Consider the following 23,610-nt stretch of genomic DNA (forward strand, 5'->3'; position numbering starts at 1 on the left):
TCCTATGATGTTGATGGAAACATAAAATAATATAACTACTTCAGAAAATTGACAACTCAGACCCAATGCCATGGCTCAGTGGCTAAATATTCACCTTGCACACAGTGGGATCCCATATGGGCACTGGCTTGTGTCCCAGCTGCTCCGCTTACTGTCCAACTCCCTGTTTGTGGCCTGGAAAACAATCAAGGACAGCTCAATGCCTTGGGATCCTGCACCTGCATGCAAGACCTGGAAGAAGCTCCTGGCTTCGGATCAGGTCAGTTCTTGCAGTGGGTGCAAGATGTTTCTGTCTCTTCTCTCTGGAAATCTGCCTTTCCAATAAAAATAAATAAACCTTTAAAAAATGCCCAAAGGACTAATAGCATATAGTTTAATTTAAAACCATATGCCCTTGCCAGCACCATCCCCATCCTCCAGTCCCGATGCAAGCCTGCATCTCCAGGTCCCTATAAGCCTGGCCATGCAGAAGCTGGCACAATCAATTTTCCTGAGGTTTATTAAATGTGAGCTCTTGGGGCCAGTGTTATGGTGTAGCAGGTAAAAACACTGCCTGCAGGGACTTGTGGGCCTGCTCAATCAACTAATCCTCCACTGCAAAGTGCAGGCATCGCATATGGGTGCCCATCAGTGTCCTGGCTACTGCACTCCCCATCCATCTCCCTGCTCGTAACCTGTGAAAGCAGTGTAGGATGGCCCAAAGCCTTGGGACCCTGCATCCATGTGGGAGACCTGAAAGGAGCTCCTGGTTCCTGGCTTCAGATCACGTCAGTTCCAGCTATTGTGGCCATTTGGGGAGTGCGCCAACAGATGGGAGATCTTTCTCTCTTTCTCTCTGTAAATCTGTCATTCCCATAAAAATAAACAAATCTTAAAAAAAAAAAAAGATACTGTCCACAGTCCTAGTTTCTTATATTTGCACTGCTTCAACCATCTGCTGCTCCATTTCTGATTCAACTCCCTGCTAATGCTCTTGGGGGAAAGACCAAGTTCTTGGGCCCCTGTACACACGGGAGAGACCTGGAAGAAACTCAAAGTTTATGGTTTTGGTCTGGCCCAGCCCTAGCCATTGCAGGGGAATGTACCAGCAAATAGAAGAGCTCTCTCTCTCTGTATCTCTGCTACTTCCGCTCTCTGTAATTCTGCCTTTTAAGTAAATATTTTTTTTTAATTGCTAGCTTTTTAAGAGAACTTAGGTATGGGGTGCCTGGAGACCATAACCCCACCTTGCAGAAAATTTGGGTTACAATGAAAGCCATAGGTGGAAAAAGGCAGTGAAGAATTGAGAACGGAGACTCTTCAGTTGATGAGCAGACTCTCTGGTTCAGACTCCAATATATTTCCATCTAGAACCACCTCACAAGTTCCCATGCCATGGGCTAGGTTCAACATTATTAACACCACACAATATTTTTCATTCTTCCTGTTCTGCCGGGTTAGATTGATCCCAAGTTCAAGTTTTGGTGGCTTTCAAGTACGTGAGGCTCGTTCACATCTGCCCAATCTGCTGCTGAGTCATCAGCAGTTTTGCCACTCCCACGGTGACCAGGAGGCCCGGGTCAGTTTGCACCTTCCAATCTGCTGCCCTTTCTTGACCTCTCCACACCCTTCTTGGGTGTCTAAGGAAGTTCTACCAGTCAGGGTTCTCTAACCCTGCCAACCGGATGAGTAGATAGAAAGGCGAGATTTATTTTAAGGAATGGGCTTCTGTGATTTTGCAGACTGGCAAGTCCAAAATCTGTGGGGTTCATCAGATGGAAACTTAGGAAAAGCTGATATTGCAGTTCTAGCCCCAAACATTTTGTGCTGCTGGAATTCCTTTTTTTGAGGGTTGCATGGAGAAGATATCTGCTGTCCCTGCCAGCACAACCAACCGGGTAACACCCATCCACATTATGGAAACAACTTTACTCAATAGCTACAGATCTGAAGTTAACCTCATCCAAAGAACATCTCAGAAACATTCATGTCAACATTGGATCACATATCTGGTTGGTTCAGCGAAACCAACACATAAAATTATCCATCATGGCTTAAACAGTTGGGTTCCTCCATGTGGAAGACCTGACTTGAGTTTCTGTTTTCTGGCTTCCACCCTTCCCAGCCTTCCTCCCTCCAACTCCTGCAGACACTGGGGGAGTGAACCAGTGAACATGAATTCCATGTCTTTCAAATAATAAATTAACCACTAAAGAAGACAGACCTGAACCCTGCCCCCTCACACCTGCTGCTATCATCTGAATACTGTTTTCCAGCACAGCTTTACTTTACTATTATTTTTTTTAATATTTATTTACTTCATTGGGCCTGGAGAGTAGTGTAGTAACTAAAGTTCTTGCCTTGAAAGCACTAGCATCCCATATGGGTGCTGATTCTAATCCCGACTGACCTGCTTTCCATCCAGCTCCCTGCCTGTGGCCTGGGAAAGCAGTGGAGGACGGCCCAAAGCCTTGGGACCCTGCACCCAAGTGGGAGACCTGCAATTGCTCCTGGCTTCGAATTGGCTCAGCTCAAGCCATTGTGGCCGCTTGGGCAATGAACCATCGGATGGAAGATCTTCCTCTGTCTTTCCTCCTCTCTGTATATCTGACTTTCCAAAAAAATATTTATTTATTTACTTTTATTGGAAAGTCAGATATACAGAGAGGAAGATCATCTGTCTGCTGACTCACTCCCAAAGTGGCTCTGAAGCCAGGAGCCAGAAGCTGCTTCTGGGTCTCCAATGTGGGTGCCGGGTCCCAAGGCTTTGGGCCGTCCTCTACTGCTTTCCCAGGCCACAAACAGGGAGCTAGATAGGAAGCGGGGCTGCTGAGACAGGAACTGGTGTCCATATGGGATTCCAGCATATACAAGGAGAAACTTTGCCACTAGGCTACTGTGCTGGGTCCCCAGTGCAGCTCTAGAGAAAACTACTCTTGGCTTCTGCCCTGCTGCCTCAAGATGGATGAAATGGGCACTTAGTGGTGAGGCACAAACCATCTCTACTCTTAGGTCCTAACCCCAGCTCTCAGCTCAGTCAAGTGGGGAGATGCAAAGCTTGAGCTCCGTGGTACAACCGGCTTCAAATTTTCCTTCTTTCCATAGTCAGAAGGTTTATAATCGTGGCTGGGTGGTAGAGATGGGAAGAGGGTAAAATCAAGGGGACTGGTTCAGCCAGATTTTCTTTCTTCTACCTGATACTAAATGCTGAGAAGGGTGTTTTAACCCTGCTCTAGCAATGCTGTCTTGGGAAGAATGGCACCCTGAAATTGCAGTAACTGGGAAGAAAAAAAAAAAACATCAAATTTCCTTCTTTCTCTCAACTATACAAATACTATATTTTCTGACTATGCATTTTTGCTCCCTCTGCTATCCTGAACTAAGTTCCAAGTCCTGGAAACTAGGCTTACTTTTGCAGGATTACTCAAAATGCTAACTTCAGTGCAATAATATTTAAAATGATTTATTTATTTTACTTGAAAGAATTAGAGGGAAGAGAGATCGTTTATCTGTTGGTTCACTCCCCAGATGGCCTCTATGGCCAGAGGTGAGGACACATGAGTTCCCTCTGGGTCACCCACAAAGGGTCCCAAGGCCTTGGGTCATCCTATGCTGCTTTCCCAATTATCAACAGGGAACTGGACCAGATGTGGAGCAGTTGGAAATTATCTGGCAGCCCTATGGGAGTGTGAGTACCACAGGCAGAGGATTAGTGTGTTATGCCACTACAACAGGCCCTGTGAGATAATTTCTAACACCAAAGGAGAAGGTCAGTGGGTAAGCTGCTTTAAGAAAGTAAAGTCTTGGGCCCAGCACCGTGGCCTAGCAGCTAAAGTCCTCTCCTTGAACATGCCAGGATCTCATATGGGCGCCGGTTTGAATACTGGCAGCTCTACTTCTCACCCAGCACCCTGCCTGTGGCCTGGGAAAGCAGTTGAGGATGGTCCAAAGCCTTGGGATCCTGCAACCGCATGGGAGACCCAGAAGAGGATCTGGGCTCCTGGATTTGGATCGGTGCAGCACTGGCTGTTGTGATCACTTAGGGAGTGAATCATTGGACAGAAGATATTTCTGTCTCTCTTTCTCTCTATATATATCTGACTTTGTAATAAGAATAAATCTTAAAAAAAAGAAAGTAGAGTCTTATTCTATAGTTGAAAGATTAAATAAATGAAAATATTACTGGGAAGGAATAAACATGCATTATGGCACAGTGAGTAAAAAAGATCATGAAAAAAAGTTTTAATCTTAGCTGGGTCAGATTTAATCACATCAGATGCAAATGAATAATCTGTAAACCTTATACTTTGATATTAGTCTATATTAATATTATTATTTTAAAGATTTATGGACCCAGCACGATAGCATATTGGTTGAAGTCCTCGCCTTGCACATCCGGGATCCCATATGGGCGCTGGTTCTGATCCCGGTGGCCCTGTTTCCCATCCAGCTCCCTGCTTGTGGCCTGAGAAAGCAGTAGAGGACTGCCCAAAGCCTTGGGACCCAACACCCGCCGTGGAGACCAGGAGGAGCTCCTGGCTCCTGGCTTCGGATCAGCTCAGCTCCATCCTTGGTCACTTGGGGAGTGATTCATCGGACGGAAGATCTTCCTCTCTGTCTCTCCCTCCTCCTCTCTGTATATCTGCCTTTCAATAGGAATAAATAAATCTTTAAAAAAATAATTTAGTATTACATTGTCTTAATCATATTTTGATATAAATTAAAATTTTGCTTAATGTCCGGATCTTAACAAGTGTGTCCAGAAAGAAGACAAATGTATCGTAGAGTTTTTGTTACTCTCTTCCTAAAAATTTTAAAAATTTTGATTAGAAAGGCAAGTTCAAGGAAAAAAGAGACAGAAAGATCTATATGCTGGTTCCCTCCTCAGGTGGCCGTAACAGCCAGAGATGAGCTGATCCGGAGTCAGCAGCCAGGAACTTCTTCTGGGCCTTCCATGAACTGGCACCAGAACAGGGACTCGAATCAGCTTCCATATGGGATCCCAGCACTTGGAGGTGGAGGATTAGTCAACTGAGCCATTGTGCTGGGCCTAGGACCTTTTTAAAACGCAAAAATCCAGGGTCGATATTGCATAGCACATAAAGCTGTAGGGTTCCCTTGAGTTCCGGCTCCTGTCCTACCGCTCCGTTTCTCATCAATTCCCAGCAGCATCAGAAGGCCCAGGAGCTTCGGTCCCTGTCACGTGGGAGAAGCTTCTGGCTCTGGCACAGCCCTGGTTGTTGCAGGTCTCTGAGGGGTGAATCAGTGATTGAAAGCTATGTCTTTGCCTCTTCCTCTCTAGGTAACTTAAAAATAAATCCTTAAGAAAAAAATTTAAAAAGTGAAATGAAAACCCCCCTTTTGATCCAGCTCCCTGCTAACGCACCTGGGAAAGCAGCGGAGGCTGGCCCGGTGCTTGTGTGAAGATGTAGAAGGAGCTAAGGTTCTTGGCTTTGGCTGCTGGGACCATCTGGGAAGTGAGTTAATGAAAGAGATTTTTTTTTTGTCTTTCCCTCTCTGTAACTCTGCCTTTCAAATAATAAAAAAAAAAAAGCACAAAAATTACTACACTTCCATGAAACATGACTCTTCTGCTTTTATGAAAACTGGAGAAGATACCAATTTTGCAAAGAATATTAAATCAAATAACCCAGTGTAGGAAATTGTGGTGTTTGTTTCTTTGCATTCATCATTCAACACACACACACTCATACATTGAAGAGAAAGCATTTAGCAGTTTTTCTAGCCTCTCCACCAGCTATCCCGTTTGCTGTACTGTCAGCTATCTGCCAGCTGTCGCCTGCCCCTCTCCTGGGACCTGTGGGTTACTGCTAGCTTTCAGCCTGTCCCCTCCTCCCTCCTTTCCTCACCTGCTTCTATCTGGACATTTTTTGCCCAGACTGTTTGGATATCAGTATTTTTTTCTGATACAGATCCAAATGATAAATTAGAAGGGCCAATGTCAAATAAGCTGTCTGTATGTAGGGAGGCAGCTGTGAGAAGGAATATGAAGGAGGAAAATAGTGGCACGACATGTTGAGGCTTGGCGGAGTTACAGGATCATAAGTCCTAATAATCAGGGTATGGGGCCTGACAAGTAACTAAAGAGAAAAGCAAGACAGCTCATTGCAAAAGCCAGTTATCCTAGTAAATGCAGAAATACTTTCATCACACTCATCTACTATTGTCACTTTCTCACTGGTGAAAACCTTGAAGATGATGAGATTTCAGGAATTATTTGAATTAAAAGGAGATATTTCACATGGAAAAAAATAGGAAAAATGTGCAAATCTTGGTATGGGAAAAGCTAAGAGAATATGAGTATTTCATAAACTGACTGGGGCCAGCGTTGTGGCCACTGACAGCAGCGGCATTCCATCTGAATATCACTTTAAATGCAACTGTTCCCCTTGCCATCAGCTCCGTGTTAATGTACCGGGCAAGCAGAGGAGGATGGTCCCATGTGCTTGAGCCCGGGACACCTGGATGTGAGACTCAGATGGAGTTCCACACTCCCAGCTTTAGCTCGGTCCAGTTTCAGCACTCATGGCAATGTGGAGAATGAACCAGTGGATAGGAGATCTTGCTAGTTCTCTCTTGTAACTCTGCCTTTCAAATAAATGTATCTTAAGTAAAATAAATAATTCAAGCATCTGACTCAAAATGTGCACACCTGTGTAATTCTAAGGCTAGGTGACTCATGTTCTATTCTCTTTCACTTTACTTTTGATTGCAGACTGTTGGTTCCTACTGCTTAGTTACTATTCACCCAGCATACACTGTATCTGTGAAACTTTGTACATATTACTTCAATCTTGGTAAATCTTCCCTGCAAGGTAGGGACCACTACCATTTTCCCAAGAGGGAATGGGGCAGAGCGTCCTCCCAGTTACACAGCTGTGGATAGCAGCTCCTCTACTGTCTGGCTCCAGAAGCGTGCACTTGTTTCAAAGCTTCATGGTGATACTGGAGATGACTGAAATCACAATCAGAACTTCATACAATGAAAAGATTTGAAGAAAAATCCTGAAGCATTTTTTCCCTGAAGTTTGAGGAAAGGGGGACTAAAGGATGGAAAGCTGCTGGGGTCCGTGATGGATGTGGAAGACAGGAAGGTGTGAAGAGTATCGTTCCTTTGCAGGCAAGGCCGCAAGGAATGTCCCGCTGTGTGGCAAGGCCCAGTGGATGTCTCTACAACACCTGAATGCAGCTCTGCTTCCCTCTGCATGGACACCGGACAACCCCATTGAGATTTCTGTAATCTATTTAGGCATTGTCTGCCTCTGCGGAGTTACTGTTTAATATCAATGGGAGCTTAGAAGCTGATGTTGCTGTTGCCATTTTTTTTAGCCAAAAAGCTGTTATTGCTGTTACAGCTGCATCCTGTGGCAATATGCTAATCAAGGGTGCTAACTCCCCTTTTGATCCTATGCTAATCAAGGGTGTTCTGTCTTCAGGTGTAGTGGGAATCTATTCTTTCCCTCTTTCTTTGATCTTTTAGGTCCCTTCCTTCCTTGACTGTCTCAAGACCAAGCTGTGAAGTAATTGTGGTAGGAATGTGTTAGTGATTGATATGCACCATCTATTGAGAACTTTTTCCTAGCCAGGCGCCAGGTGCCAGGCACCAGGTGGTTAACATCCTAGCCTTAGGTGAAACAAATGGCAGAGTTATCTTTGGAAACACCCACTTGACCATGATGTAAAAAGTCTGAGCCAGAGTTTGACTGATTCTGTATAAATAAAGCGGACAGCTTTTGTGCGTAGTCCATTATGATGATCAAGAGTTCCTAGTGGTCCGTGTCTTTCTTTCTTTGCGCCTCATCCACGCATCCTTCGCGAGTTCCGAACTCAGCTGGGGCTGGACTCCGGCAGAAAGCAGCAGGACGAACTGACTACAGCCGCCATCAATCCGAGGGAGCAGTCTGGGTAGAGAGCGGATTTACCGTTCAATTCTGAGGAGGCCTCTTATCCTGATGAGTATACTGGAATTTTAGGATCCCGACCTGACTACGTCAGGCAGGCAGACACCTTGAGGCAGGAGTGGGAGGGCCTGGATTCAGGGTGCAATTATCAAGATTGGGGGGTGGGAGGAAGGAGGTATTTATGGCAGGACAGGAGCCACATCCACAATCCAGCCTTCCCGAGCCAAAAGGCAACCCGGGGCCCTCTGCTAACTCTACAGACAGGACCTGTTGGTAACATTTAGAGCGTCCCTGTCCCATTTCTGTTGCGATCAAACAAATGAAACGGCCGTTTCTCCACAGACCCGTCCTAAGAGCGGCGGCGAAGCTGTATTGCTTTCCCGGGCTACAAGCAGGGAGCTGGATGGGAAGCGGGGCTGCCAGGATTAGAACCGGTGCCCATATGGGATCCTGACTTATTCAAGGTGAGGACTTTAGCCACTACGCTATGCGCCGTGCCCTTACTGAGTTTTGGAGAGGCGTGTCAACTGCTCGTGCAATATAACTCTGAATCTAATCACTGATTCATTCCTGAGTAGTTTTTTATTTCCCAACTCCTTATACACCCTGGCACACGGAACCGGAGCCACCGAAGGCCCTGGGAGTAAGGGACCGAGTTAGCGAGTTTTCTGAGCTAATGGTCGCCTCAGGTTCGCTTGCTTTCCCCCTCAGAAGAAAAATACTTGGAGCCTCTGGTGCCGGTGCCGGTTATGCAAGCGCACCGGGCCTGGCCGCCTCCAGAGCCCTCCGGCGGACAGGGGTAAGGTTACTCGTCCGCGGGCCTCTCGAGTTTCGCCTGGTGGCTGCTGGGGGACGTTTACATTTGAATTTCCCTGAACCGCCGGGTGTGGGCGGCGGCGCAGGCCCGCCCCGGAAGCTCGGAGCTCCTTCCCGCCACTCGCAAGGCCAGCCCCTCGGGGGTCCTCCCGGGGCGGGGAAGCGGGTCTTCGCGGGCGCCCCGCCCCGCGGCCCTCGGGCCCGAAACCGGCCGCGCCCTGCACGGCGCGCGCGGAGCCGACGGTTGCCCGAGGGCCCGAGTTTGAATTTCCAGGCCCAGCCCCCGCGTCCCGGGAGCGCGCGGCCCGCTCGCCATTGGCCGGGGCCGCTCACGTGGCGGCGCCCGCGCGTGCCCGCCGCGCCGGAGCGCGCGCCCCCGCCCCCCGCGGCTCCCTCCAGCCCGCCCCTCTCCTCCCCCGCCCGCCCCTCCGCGCCGTCCGAGAGGAAACAAAGTGCTGCGGGCGGGAGACTCCGGCGGCGGCGTGGACCCTGCTCGGCCTCCCGGCGCCCTCGCCCCGCCGCTTCCCGCGCGCCTGCGGGAGTGCGCGCGTAGCCCTTCCGCGGGGTATTCCACGGCCAGCCGATCGAGCGCCCTCCCTCCTCGGCGCCCTTTGTGCTGGAACCCCGCCGCCGCCGCCGCCATCCCAGGTGCTTCTCCCCGCCTCCCCGCACGCGAACGCAGGTCGGCGGACTGTGCCTTCGGTCTGAGCTTCGTCCCCCGCGCCACCGCGCTCTCCCGGCCCCGGGGCTGACCCGCGGCTCGGCCGCCCCCACTCTCGGCCGCCGATCGCCCAGCCGCCCGCCATGGCGACCGCGACCCCCGTGCCGCCGCGGTCCGGCAGCCGCGCCGGCGCCCCCGCCACGCCGCTGAGCCCCACGCGGATGTCGCGGCTGCAGGAGAAGGAGGAGCTGCGCGAGCTCAACGACCGGCTGGCCGTGTACATCGACAAGGTGCGCAGCCTGGAGACGGAGAACAGCGCGCTGCAGCTGCAGGTGACGGAGCGCGAGGAGGTGCGCGGCCGCGAGCTCACCGGCCTCAAGGCGCTCTACGAGACCGAGCTGGCCGACGCGCGCCGCGCGCTCGACGACACGGCCCGCGAGCGCGCCAAGCTGCAGATCGAGCTGGGCAAGTTCAAGGCCGAGCACGACCAGCTGCTGCTCAAGTGAGTGCCGCACACAGCCCCGGGGTGGGGGCTGCCCTGGGGACCGCGGGGCTGGGCTGGGGCCTGGGCCTGCGTCCTCCGGCCGGGGCAGGGCTCGGTGCTGGGAGAGGAGGGAGCATCTGTTTGCAAGCCGCGCGGGGCTCGCGGAGGGGGGCCCCCGTGCCGAGGATGGGCCGCGTGCCCATTTTGAGGTCCCGGGTACCCCGCAGGGCGGGATGGAGCGCACGTGTGGGGCCTCCGAGGGGGAGCTCCCTGCTTCGGACCTCGGACCCAGGGATCAGGGGTAGCTCCCGGGCGCGCGCCCGCGTCCGTTTCCGGCAGGCGCGAAACAAAGCGTCGGAGGGGTTGCGGGGCGCCGTGGCCGGCCGGGAAGGACGAGCTGCCCGCCCGGAGAATGAATGAGCTCGGGCGCGGGCGGAGGGAGGGAGCGAGGGGAGGGGCCCGGCCGCTGCTCCCGGGGGTGGGTCCCGCTTTGGCGCGCTCAGCCTCGGCCGGGTGACGCTCTACGCTCGTTCTGCGCCTGCCTTACACGGAGGGAAGGGCGGGTTCTGCTCCCGGCGCCTGCCACCCGCTCCTGGCGGGTTGGGGTCCCCTACCGTGCGGGGACTTGGCGGGCAGCCCTGGGGTGCCTCTGCGCACCGGGCCGCGCGAGCTGGGTTTGCGCCTGCCGCTAGGGCGGTCACGTTTTCAGGTACAGACGGCGTGTTGTCCTTCCCCTGGGGGAGAGGCCAGGGCAGGTGAGAGGGTGCTGGCTAGCTGGTGTTTGGGCGAGGAACAGCTCGTGGCTGCTGCCGAGGGTACCGGGACAGACTGGGACGCTGTTGCTGACTTTGCGCTGACTTTGCCATCAACATAATGAGGTACTTGTCATCAGTAGGCAACAAGTATTGGTGCTGCGCTGTAAAGATCTGCCAGCGCCGAGTGCTGACCTCCTGCCAGTTGAGGTTTCTGGAGGTGCCTGCTCTGTTTGCTACTGATATCTTCCTGTATTTTCATCTCTCCATCTTAATCCAGTATTTTAAAAGTGGCTCATAGACAAAGTATGAGTGCGTGGTAAACATGGGCAGTGTGGAGTACTGCAGGAAGCAAGAACTGGACTGCCCTTTTCTAGGGGATAGTCCCGTTTCTGTCTTTGTTCTCATTTGGGTATTTTTTTTTTTAAGATTTATTTATTTATTGGAAAGTCAGACATACAGAGAGGAGGAGAGACAGAGAGGAAGATCTTCCTTCCGATGATTCACTCCCCAAGTGAGTGCAACGGCCAATGCTATGCCAATCCGAAGCCAGGAGCCAGGAACTTCTTCCCGGTCTCCCACATGGGTGCAGGGTCCAAAAGCTTTGGGCTGTCCTCGACTGCCCTCCCAGGCCACAAGCAGGGAGCTGGATGGGAAGTGGAGCTGCCGGGATTAGAACCGGCGCCCATATGGGATCCCAGCGAGGACTTTAGCGGCTAGACCACGGCGCGGGGCCCTCATTTTGGTATTTTATTCCATAACTCAAATACTGCATGTGTTTCTGTGCCTTGGGGTGGCCTTCCACTGGGGTGATCACTCCAACTATGAACTCTGTCCTCCCTCCAGATTTTTTGTTACTGAATTTCTCTAGATGTTAGGTGCCACTGCCTGTAAGCTTTGTGGTTGTTTAAGTGTAATACCAAGCAGGAGAAAAGAAAAATCAAAGCTAGCTGTGTAGGATCCTTGCTACTGTAGGCACCCAGCAGGTCAGGAGATGCCAGCGTGGTCCGATTAGGTATGTGTAGTTAGCAGGACAGAGGCCACCAGAAGAAATCAGTGCAGAGCGGCCCACAGGGCACCATAACCCATGGGAGCTGAGCCTGGGTGATCTTTCTGCATTAGCACCAAGGCTGCCACCTGCCTGACAGTGTTGTAAATGATGTGAACTTTAAAAACGCATGATGGGTGAAGTGTGATGATAGAATGTAGGTAATTACATTGTTTAGGGGAATAAAAGTGAAGTAAGATAAAGAGACAGTATCGTCAGCTTAAGATGTTGACGAGTGAAGGTAATACTGTGAGGGGGTGTCTAGTCATGTGGAGTTTTTCTTGGGTTTGTGCTATGGCACTGTGTGTGCAGTGAGCCCTCCCTGTGTCTGGGTTCCCTCAGCTTCAGCCCACTTCGGATGGAAAAGGGAGCTGGTTCTCTGACTGCTGTATCTTTACTGCACGTGAGTAGGCCTGCGTAACAACTATTTACATAGCACTTACGCAGCTCTACCTATCTTAAATAATCTAGACTTTATCATTTAATATGAGAGGCAGGGAGAGAGTTATCTTTAGAGACAAGCCTGGGCTGGGCTAAAGCCAGGAACCTGGAACTCAGTCCTGGTCCCCCACGTGGGTGTCAGGGCCTGAGTACTCCAGTCTTCATCTGTTGCCTCCAGGGAAGTAGACAGGAAGTGGAACAACCAGCCCTCAATCCAGTTTCTCTGATGCTGGTGCCCCAAGCTGTGATTTAAGTGCTACACCAAATACTTGCACTTACGTGCCAAGTGCCTGCGCTCAGACATGAGTGTAGCTTATGAGCAGGTACATCTTTTGGTACACCCTTTTGTATAAATGCCTGGAGTAGTGGGGTCCTGTGAATACCTAACAGCAGCTGTTCTTAAAACACCACATTTTGAATTGGTTTATGCTAGTACATTTTGTTCCTAAGAATTTGTTTTTCTTGTTTAGTAAGGAAAAATTTGCCTTCAGCATATCTGTAAACTTTGTGAAAATACTGAATCATCATAGCTTGCAGTGTGCTTTCTCCCTGAGCTCTTTGTTCTGAAGTATGTTCTGTGGCCCATCTTTGAACTTTCTGACTTAATGCCTGTTTCCAAATCACATATTTTTCTTCTCTTTGGTGTTTTCCTGCATTTATTAGAAACATCTTTAAGGAACTCTGAGAGGATGGGATAAAATTCCAGTCCTTTGTTTCATACTTGATTGATGGTTGGGCTTGGTATAAAACACTAAAATTTTTCCTTGGAACTTGAAGATAGAAGATATATTTTGTTCCATTGCCCTCTAGCATCCAGTGTTAATGTGTGATGCAGTTCACCGTTTTGTTGGTAATTGCTTTATCTTTTCTCCCTGAAAGTTTTTGGGAATTTTATTTTGGTTTTTCCTAGGAGTGGCTCTAGATATTTTATATATTTACTTAGACTAAGGGTGAGATGTCGACAACATGTGTATGTTCCTGTGCTCATTAATTCCCAAATGAAGCCGGGCGCTGAGCACCCAGTGCAAGTCCCGTGGGCTCCGGTGGGGGAGGCAGAGACACAGTTACTTGAGCCACTGCCTCCCAAGGTCTGGCAGCAGGAAGCGGAAGTCAGGAGCTGGGGCTGGGAACTGAACCCACAAACTCCAGATAACTTAAGGGATGTATGCCTGCTAGTGTGGGTGATAAAACCATGAGGCTAAATGCCTGCCCTGGTAGTAACAATCTAAAATCACAATTTTAGTCGTGAAATCATGCTTTTAACATTTTGTATAGATTTTTCTTTTAAACATATAATATAGCCTTACCCTGAGGATGATTTAGAGTTTTTCTCTTTTTAAAAAAGAGTTATTTATTTCGAATGGCATAGTTAGATGAGAAACAGAGAGAGAGGTATCCATGCACTCGTTCTCTCCCCAGATGGTTGCAACAGGCAGGGCTGGGCCAGCCTGAGGCTACGAGGTCCTTTCCCAGATGGGTGAGGGCTCAAGGACCTGGGCTGTCTTCCTCTGCCTGCAATGTCCTATTAACAGGAAGCTGGGTAGAAAGAGTAGCCAGCTTTGTAAGTGGCAACGGAACCTGCTTCCCCACAGCACTTGGCTGTTTCTGCTTTTTCTCGAATGGTCCTTATTGCCTACAGTTGCAAGTGCAGCATTTAGTTCTGATTGTTACTGATTCTGTTGTTCAGATACCTTTTCTGGGTGTAAGAATAAATTCGGGCCATTTTATTCCTAGTGGGGTGGGGTGCGTCATGATCAGGTCATTGCAGAGCCTGCAGTTACACTGAGGAGCGCGTAGGGCTGTCGGGAGCAAAGCTGTCTCCTGACGTCTCCCACTTCAGGGCTGACTCGTCCCTGAAGTGCCCCGTGCACTGTATGTCTTCTCAGAGTCCCTTCTGTTCACTCTGATCTGGGTATATCCTACCTTGTGTATGTCACTCACTGCCTTTCTGTTAGTATTTGGTGGCAAGCTAAATGCCCAGGGTTAGTAACTCGTCTAAGAGTCACTAGTAGCTTTTGAAAGTTTTTTTCTTTTTTTTAAACAGTAATTAAAGTATAATTTAGAAAATGAGGGGACACAGTGGCTCAATTGGCTAATCTTCCTGTGAGTGCTGGCATCCCATGTGGGCGCACTCTTGTGTCCTGGCTGCTCCACTTCCCCATCTCCCTGCTTATGGCCTGTGGTAAAGCTGCAGAGGATGGTGAAAGCCCTGGGACCCTGCACCCGCCTGGGAGAACTGGAAGGAGTTGCTGTCGCCTCGCTTTGGATTGGCTCAGCTCCGACTGTTGCAGCCATTTGAGGAGTGAACCAGTGGATGGAAGATCTTTCTGTCTCTCCTCCGTAAATCTGCCTTTCCAATAAAGAAATCTTAAAAAAGAAAAGAAAAAGACATATTGTATGGTCTGGGTTCAGTTTTCTGGGCATTGTGGTGCAATTGATTAGTCTTCTGCTTGTACCAGTTTGAGTCCTGCTTAATCTGCTCACAATCCAGGTTCCTGCTAACACTTTGGAAGGCAGTGGATTATGGCCAAATAGCTAGGTCCCTGCTATGTAATGTACCTGGGAGACTGGGTTGGAAGCAGGCTGGTGGCTTTAGCTTGGCTGTGCCCTGGTCATTGCCAGCATTTGGGGAGTGAACCAGTGGGTAGATCTCTCTCATTCTGTCCTTCTGTCTTCCAAGTAAATAAATAGATCAGTCTTTAGAAAATGTAAAAATAATTTGTATTTAATTTTTTGTTTGGAGGTGGAATGTTTGTAATTAGGTATTATCATTTAGTGGATTTAGATTAATATACTTGAGAGAGTAAATGATTGCAGAGTTAATTAGTCCATTTGGATTGCATAACCTGTGACAACCCTCACAGATTCATGGAGACACATGGACTTTTACTTTCAGAAAACACACACTGCCTCAAGTATTTTATGTAAGATTGTGGACCTGTATCACTGCAAAAAAGCAAAGTAAGATTATATACAATTAGTTACTGAGAAATTGGTAAGTCTTGCAGTTTACATACCTCATACAGAAGAATTCAGGGAGACACTTGGATCTGCTTGAGAGGATGTGCTAACAGTTTCCATGCAGTGGTCCCTGGACAGAGGAAGAGAGAAAATATTTAGGACTGGGTTTAGGGTTAGAGCTGGAGGCCGAGAGTGCAATGCAGATTTCCCACTTGGGAGGAGGAACCCAGTGCTCCCTACTGCTGGTAAGGAGCTGGAGGGGCTGGAATTTGTGGCCTGTGATGCTGGCATGCATGGAGTGCCTGATGAATCCCGGATGTACCACTTCTGATCCTGCTCTTTGCTAACTGCCTCGGAAAGCTGCAGAAGATGGCCTGAGTGCTTAGGGCTCTGTACACACGTGGGGACCTGGAGGAAACTCCTGGCTTCATCCTGCACAGTCCTCACTCTTGGAGCCATGTAAAGAGTGACCCAGCTGTTAGAAGACCTCACTTTTACTGTTATTGTAACTCTGCCCTTTAAATAATAAACAAACATGAATGGATAAAAGCATTTGGAGCTGGAAATGAAATCTAGGTCTTTCAGTGTGGGTGTCTTTTTTTTTAAGATTTATTTTATGTTTATTGGAAAGGCAGATATACAGAGAGGAAGATCTTTATCCAATGAGTCACTCCCCAAGTGACTGCAACAGCTGGTACTGCGCCGATCCGAAGCCAGGATCCAGGAACTTCCTCCGGGTCTCCCACGTGGGTGCAGGGTCCCAAGGCTTTGGGCTGTCCTTGACTGCTTTCCCAGGCCACAGGCAGGGAGCTGGATGGGAAGTGAAGCTGCCGGGATTAGAACTGGTGCCCATATGGGATTCCAGCACGTTCAAGGCGAGGATTTTAGCTGCTAGGCCATGGCACTGGGCCTGGCCTGGCCATGGGTGTCTTCATGCACACTTCCACAATGCTATTATTTAATGCATTATTTAATGAGTGGTTTGCTTCTTTTCCTTTCCTTTCTTCTTGCACCCTCTCCTCTCCCTGCTCCTTTAAAGTATTGATTGATTTATTTGAAAGGCGGTGGGGGGGAGGATCTTTCATCTGCTGGTTCACTCTCCAAATGCCTGCAATGACCAGGCTGAACCCAGGAGCCAGAAATTCCTCCCAGGTTTCCCATAGAGTGACAGGGGCCCAAACTTCTGTACTGTCCTCTGCTGCCTTCCCTAGCACATCCGTAGAAAGCTGAGTTGCAGGCAGAGCAGCTGGGACTCTACCTGACTCTACTCTGATACAGGGTGCTGACATCACAGCTAGTGCCTTAACTGACCCTGTGACAATGCTGTTCCCTTTTGCCATGAAAGTTAACTTTAAATTCCATTTTCCATGAGTAATCTGATAGAAGCATGCGAAACTGCCATGTTAACTTTCAAGAATTTTCTGTTTTCGTGGACCAAGAGAATGCACCCAGGTTCTAGCAGTGATCTGCAGGCCCAGGTGCTCTGGTGCAGTGCCTTAAACGCTCTGCCAAAAGCCCGCCCCTGCAGGGTATGTTTTAACATTCAGTCTTTGCTTTGATAAATGAATAAAAAATGTTGCTTTGGTGTAGGAAGTTGTTTGTACATATAATTAAAACAGAATCCTTCATCCTATGTATTGCTTTGTCTTTTCATTTTTTAGTGTATTAATTTTGCTTTGTGGGAAGCACATTGACAATATACAGCGTGGTCTTCATACGAGAGCTGTAAAACTTCATGATAAATTTTACTTTCTATTTGTTTAGTTTTTGTTTTTTATAATAGTTGCTTAGGCTCAGGGATTTCCCCTTCTGCCTTCCCTATCCCCCGTTTTCCCCTTCAGCAACACTCACGAGTCCATCGTTCTATTCAAGTATATCATGACACTCTAGATACAGACAATGGTAGAACGTCCAGCATCTTATTGTCAGGATATATTTAAATTTTATTGGGAGTTCATCTTTTTTTTCAGAAGTAGAGATGTATCCTGCAGTGTCTTCAATGTACTGTATCCTTGAATATTTACGTATTTTAAGGGTTTATTTTTTATTGGAAAGGCAGATTAATAGAGAGAAAGAGAAATGGAGAGAAAGATCTGTGTACTGGTTCCCTCCCCAAGTGGCCATCATGGCCAGAGGTGAGCTAAACTGAAGCCTGGAGCTAGGTGCTTCTTCTGGGTCTCCCATGCAGGTGCACCATCCCAAGCCTTTGGGCTATCCTCTATTGCTTTCCCCAGGCAATAGGCAGGGAGCTAGATGGGAAGTAGAGCAGCCAGGACATGAAGTGGCACCCATATGGATTCCTGTGAATGCAAGGACAGTATTTAGCCACTAGACTGTCACACAGCGGGCCTGTGAATATTTTATTTTTTAAAAAAGATTTATTTCTTTTTATTGCAATGTCAGATATATATAGAGGGAAGGAGAGACAGAGGAAGATATTCCATCCGGTGATTCATTCCCAAAGTGACCACAATGGTGGGTTCTGTGCTGATCCGAAGCCAGGAGCCAGGAACTGCTTTCCCAGGCCACAAGCAGGGAGCTGGATGGGAAGTGGAGCTGTCAGGATTAGAACCAGCACCCATATGGGATCCCGGCATGCTCAAGGCGAGGACTTTAGCTGCTAGGCCATGGCGCCAGGTCTGGATATTTTATTTTCAAGGAAAAGATTGGAAGGATCAAACTTGTAGAATTGGTGTTAGGAAACAGGCCCCAAGTAATTAAACGTCATGGCATTTCCTTCCCATGCATTAGGAGGATGCTTGGTAGAACACGATATCATTTGGATTTATTTAGTTTAGTGGACAAGGCTAGGAAATCTTTTGGCGTACCCAGATTGGAGGAAGTAAACATGCAGAATGAAAGATAAAAGCCCTCTAAAAAATATGCTCTGAGCCTTGCTGCTTGTCTGATCTGTCCAGGTGTCACCTGGGTCTAGTGATGGGAATGATTTGGCTTTTAGGACACTGTCCTATTTTCCACCTTACTCCTGCTGACCTAGCTCAGACAGCACTTCCTCCCCTTGTACTGTCAAAGCCCTGTCACTGCCTTAGCATTCTGTTTACGGGTCACAGTACTGCGGCGTGGTCTTGCGTCTTCTCCCATTGGTCTGCAAGCAACTTGATAATGGGGACTGTCTTCTCGGCCAGCATCTGGTTCGAGGTCTGGTGGGTAGTGCCTGTCCTGCAATATTTTGTTGTGTGTGTTAAGGATTTTTTAGAGCCCTTCATTTCTTTTAAATTATTAAAGTGTGGAGTTAAGTTGGAAAGTAGCTTTTTTCTTTTAAAATTTGAACGACAAATAGCTCCCTCTGCTGTTTGACTCCTCCAGTGTCTGCAGTGGCCTAGAGGGCTGAAACCAGAACTCAAACGAAATTTGATCATGTCTGCATTGAGCTGCGGCCAGGGATCAAATCCAGATACCCCCACGTGGAATGTAGGTGTTTTTGCTAGTGCGGCAAGTACCAGGCTAAGTGCCTGTCCCAGAAGGAAGGGAAAAAAAAAATAAAACATCTCTTTCCAGAAAGCAGCTGGTCTACAACCCTTCCTTAGTAGTAAATGATATCCTCAGTATTTCAGACACTTGTTTCACTTGCTGTGTCCACCTAAGGAATACTGTTACCTTGCTGCAGCTTATGAATGACCCCTGTGAAAGCACACACCAGGGGCCCCAGCCCAGCCTCAGTGCCTGCGGGCCTGCTTGCAGCCGGGAAAGAATAATGCCTGCCCAACAGCAGGGGTGTGAGGGTTAAATGAGGGGAGATTTCTAAAACCCTGACTAACATAGTCCTATAGTTCGGAGCAAGGCTTCGTACTAGCTGTCTTTATTTGCTAGGTAATCCCAGGAAAATACTGACCTGGTTTCTTCAGAGGAAGCTTAAAAGATCATGCTGGTGAGCCCTTCCGTGTGGTGCCTGCAGATAGAATGGGCACAGACTGAACGTCAGCTTTGTGCCCCATATCTTGTGCAAGTCCTCATCTGTGAATCACATTTTATCTACAAAGTGAGTTGGTTACAGTGAAAGGGCTGTAATTCTGTCTACACTTAGTAAATCCAAATGAAGTGAAGACAAGAAAAAATTAAAAAGCAGCAAGCTGATTAAGAACATCTGATCAGTGGAGATCTAAGATTGTGACTTGGGTGAGAAGAACATTTCTACCCTGAAATGATCCAGAATAACATCTCAAAGTGAATATTGAGTTCCTCCGGACAGGAGACAGGCACTCCTCTACAGCTGATGGCAGCAGACTGGTGAAAATCAATTACTTTATTCAGTGCTTAATATTTAACAAATAAATAAATTAAAATTTATTCAGTAATTGAGCTGGGGTCGGAGAGGGCTTAAACTCTCAGCCAGAAGAATGGTCATAGATTATCACAGCCCTTTATGGCTGCTGGAAAACTGGTTCAAGTTAGTCGTGATAAAGCTTACTTAGTATTGAGGAGAGATTAAAGTTTGAGTTGAGAGCCCTGGCGCCAGCAGTGATCAGGTGTTTCAGATAAACAGGGCGCCATTACCCAGGTGATTCCAGAGGTCTATTCCCACTATCTGCACAAGATAATCCTATACTAACGGTGCAGAATCTGGGGGCTTATGCATGTAAGGAGTCCTCAAAAGTTTATGGAAAATATGTACTATGAGAACTATGCATGGATCTCACATTTCAGTTTACCTTCTAATTCTGTTTTTTAATTAACTTTTTTTTTTTTTTTTTTTTTTGGTGGGGGCACTTGCTATTGCTTGTTGGGGCCTGAGAATGGGTGGAAGTGCAAACCCTGAAAGGACACCTGGGGAGTAAGGTGTGACAGCATAGAGACGGGTGACTGGTCCATGCATGGGCACCTAAGATGGGGGGCGGGAGCTGGAAGGTTTGGAGGCACTCAGGGCTAGTGGTGAGTTCTAGTTAGTCGACGTTCTGTTGGCACTTTGGAGGTGTGAGACGAACAACATCTCCATTGAAGAACCAGCAGCCCACCACGAGGATAATGAGTAGCCCTAGAGGTGTAGGGAAGAGTCAAGTGAAGGAACAGGTGTTTAAGCATTGATAAGACCTAAGACGTGTCTGTGTCTTGGGTGTGTGGAAGGTGAGTCCTGGCTGTAAAGAGCTATGTGTTAGAGGCACTGGGGAATGAATAGGGAAAGCCGTCTGGAGTTTGGATTAGGAGGTGAGAATGCTGGCGGGGAGGGGCTGCAGGTGCTGACGCTTGGGGGGGCGGTCTCGGGAAATGCCGGCAAGATTGTGCTCACCTTGTCTGCTTAGAACCCGTAGCAGCTTCTTAGGGGCTAAAATCTTGGGGCTGGCATTGTGGTGTGATGGGTAAACTGCTGCTGCATGCAGGCAGTGCTGGCATCTGATATGGGCGTGGGTTTGCGTAGCAAAGCCCGCTGAAGGTGGCCCATATTCTGGGACCCTTGCCATCTATTCGAGACCTGGGAAAACTTCGTGTCTGAGACCCTTGAGATCTGAGGCAGTGAGCCCGTGGGTGGAAGGCCTCTCCGTATGTTTGTCACTCTGACTGAAGTAAATCTAACCCAAAAAGCTCACTGATACCTCGGTGTCCCCTAGCAGTGGGGTGCCATTTAGCTGTGCATTCTCACTGTGTGTGGAGAGGGAGCTGTCAGTCGTCACACAGGTTCAGCTGGACAAATGGAGGCCACCTGACCCCTGACCTCTGACCACAGAGGCCTTCCCCACAGGAGCAGGCCTTCGTCTCACCCCGTGGCTCCTGGACCAGTCGGCTTTGCTGCCTCCCCTCGCTGTGGGCACTCAAGTACGTTAACTTGTTGCCCCGGTTCTTCCTCACAGATAAAAACACGCGGGTATATATCCCGCCTCCCTCCGCCAAACGCCCAACTCGATTGGGCCAGAGCTGCCTGTAAATGAGAGCGAGAAAAACTGAACACAGTACCTGTGAGCCAGAGCGGGTGGGATCCGTCGGGATCCGTCGGGATCCGTCGGGATCCGTCGGGGGCCGGGGGAGGACTGTGGGACCCTTCGGTGTTGGGAAGGGCGCGTTCGAGCGGTTTTTGGCGGAAGGAAAGTTCTCGCCCCACTTCACCCCTTCCTGAGGTACTGAGCATGCGCCTCGCTCTCTGAAGGGACCAGTGCATCTCGGGAAGGTGGGCGTGTCTAACCAAGATGGATCCTGAGTGCCGCAAGGGGCGGGGGTGGAAGGCTTTTGCCAGCAGCTCGGCTTCCCATGTGGGTACTGGGTCCACTTCCTCTCCAGCTTGCCGCTTATGGCCCGGGAAAGCATGGAGGAGGATGAGCAAAGTGCTAGGGCCCCTGTACCCACAAGGGAGACCCGGAGGAGCCTCCTGGTTCGGGAATGACTTAGCTAATGCCTTTGTGGCAATTTGGGGAGGGAACCAGCAGGTAGAGATCTCTGTCTCCACTCTCTGTAATCCTGCCTTTCAGACCAAATAAAACCCAGAATAGCAATAACAATGAGTAGCAGCATGTTGGTTTGCCTGAACCGTGGCTGCCTATTTTAGCATGTCACTCTCCCATCTGGAAATCCTTTGCTTGACCTCTTTCCTGTGTCAGACCCTTCGCACTGGGCTGTCCTTGGTCAGGTTTCTGGCTTCTTTGTGGCACCTCCTGCTCGCTGCTCGGGTTTCTGCTCAGTGTGCTGTACTTGAGGGAAGTCTTTCCTGTGTTTGATTTCTTATTTTTATTTGAAAGGCAGGCTTACAAAGAGAGAGACAGTGATCTTGGATCTGCTGGTTCACTCTCAGTGACCACAGTGGTTGGCCGTGGTGACTTAGCAGCCAGGAGCCAGGAGCTTCTGGGCCTCCCATGTAGGTGCAAGGTGCATCAGCCTGCTTTTCCAGGCCTAGTCGGAAGCTGGTGTGGAAGTGGTGCAGCAGAGACACCTGCTGGCACCTATGTGGGATGCTGGCATCATTGGCAGCCATATGGGCTGGCCCTGGTTTGACATTTTTCTAATATGTACCTTGAAAAAACATTTACCTCTGTCTAGGATGAGCATAGCGGCAGCTATGCTGCTTAGGGCACCTGAATCCCAAACCCAAGTGCTTGAGTGGAGCCAAGGCCTTGCTGCAGCCTCTGGCTCATGCATACCCCAGGGGGCGCTCTAGTGCTCGTCCCTGCCTCCCATGGGGTGACCTGCACGGAGTTCTGGACTCCTGACTTTGGCCTGGTGATTATCTGGGCAGTGAGCCAGTGGATGGGAAAGTCTGTGTTTCTCTCTGCTCCTCCCAAGTCTCTCTGACTAGTCATGGCAAAATGTCTTTAAATTGCTTTTATGCCTTAGGTCTGTACGTGACAGTGTGTGACACTGACTTTATGCTGTTAGCAGTGAGCAGTTGAGTTTTTCCACTCTATTCATGGACATTTTCTTTCTAGTCTCTTTAATAGTTACATGTTGCATTTTGGTTTAGAATTAATTTGTAAAAGTTTCGTGCCATTTTAGTTGAAAGGCAAAGAGATGCACTGACATACGCAGACACTGGCACCCAGCATACTCCCCAGATGACCGCGGTAATGGCTGAAGTTCGTCATGCTGAAGCTGGGAGCCAGTAGCCAAATGCAGGCCTCCCACGCAAAAGGCAGGGCCCAAGGACCAGGGCTTCACCCATGGCTTCCTGACAGGCATCGTCCTTGTCGCGCGAAATGCCTCTCCCACGTCCCCAGACACTTTTTGATCAGCCCTTTTGCTAGCAGGATGTCTGTGTATCTCAAATGTCAGGGACCCCTGTATTTGGTTTAGGATTCAGCACTCTTGCATTGGGTCAAGTTGTTTTTTAACTCATCCTTATGTTTCCCGCTTATAAAACTTGTCGTTTTGCATTCTTCTTTTTTTAAAAAAAATTATAACTGCTCTTTTAGTTGGATTTTGGGAGTTATCTGCTTAATGTGTCATTTCTAAGTCAATGTTGTATGTACTTGAATTTTTGTATACTTTTCCTTTCTTAGATCTTGTCTTTTGTTTGATTGGTTTTCTTACTAGAACTGCAGTGTCTTCATGGACAATTAGGATCTGATTTTGCTCTAGTTGCACCCAAAGATTTCCCAGTACTCTAGCTGCTCCCAAATGATTGATTCTTTAAAAAAGTTAAAAGATTTATTTTTATTTGAGGAGAAAGAGTGAGTGAGGGAGAGATCTTCCATCTTCCATGTCTCTTGCCTTTGAAAGGGAAGGTAATTGGAGAGGATTGAAGCTGATGAATGCATCCTGCAGCGCGTGCATGCTTAACATGCAGTTCGAGCCTTTTGTGAAATAAGCTTATTTAGTTTCAGGACAGAAGGATTTTACATATAGGTCTCTTAACCTTTGCTTACATTTTTCTCTTATTCAAAAGGAAGCTTATTTTTCTTCTGTTAGTCTAGATCATGGCAGATGCCATAGGGCACTCAGATTCTGAGCTCAGGTTGGGGATTGTTGAAACACCATGGAGTGTATTCACTTTGCTGACTGGCACTAGAGCTAAGTGGCCGTCAGCTGCCACTAGGCAGCTGTTGCAAAGAGCCCTGGCGGCTTTAGACACCTGTGGAGCTGCAGCAGCTGGCCTCTCTGGCCTGGCT

General features: G+C 48.7%; 1 protein-coding gene across 1 annotated transcript in view; it reads left to right on the plus strand.

Moving 5' to 3' along the window:
- Positions 1–9,183: 9,183 nt before the first annotated feature.
- The window catches only part of LMNB1 (lamin B1), a 37,473-nt gene continuing 23,046 nt past the window's right edge, over positions 9,184–23,610 (plus strand). The window contains exon 1 of the mRNA XM_040969694.1: positions 9,184–9,880. Within this exon, the coding sequence (XP_040825628.1) occupies positions 9,522–9,880 (359 nt within the window). The 5' untranslated portion in view covers positions 9,184–9,521. The remainder of the gene's footprint in view (positions 9,881–23,610) is intronic.

The sequence above is a fragment of the Ochotona curzoniae genome, unplaced genomic scaffold (assembly GCF_017591425.1).
Source record: "Ochotona curzoniae isolate NIBS_2020 unplaced genomic scaffold, NIBS_Ocur_1.0 contig_1, whole genome shotgun sequence".
NCBI classification, from domain to species: Eukaryota; Metazoa; Chordata; class Mammalia; order Lagomorpha; family Ochotonidae; genus Ochotona; species Ochotona curzoniae.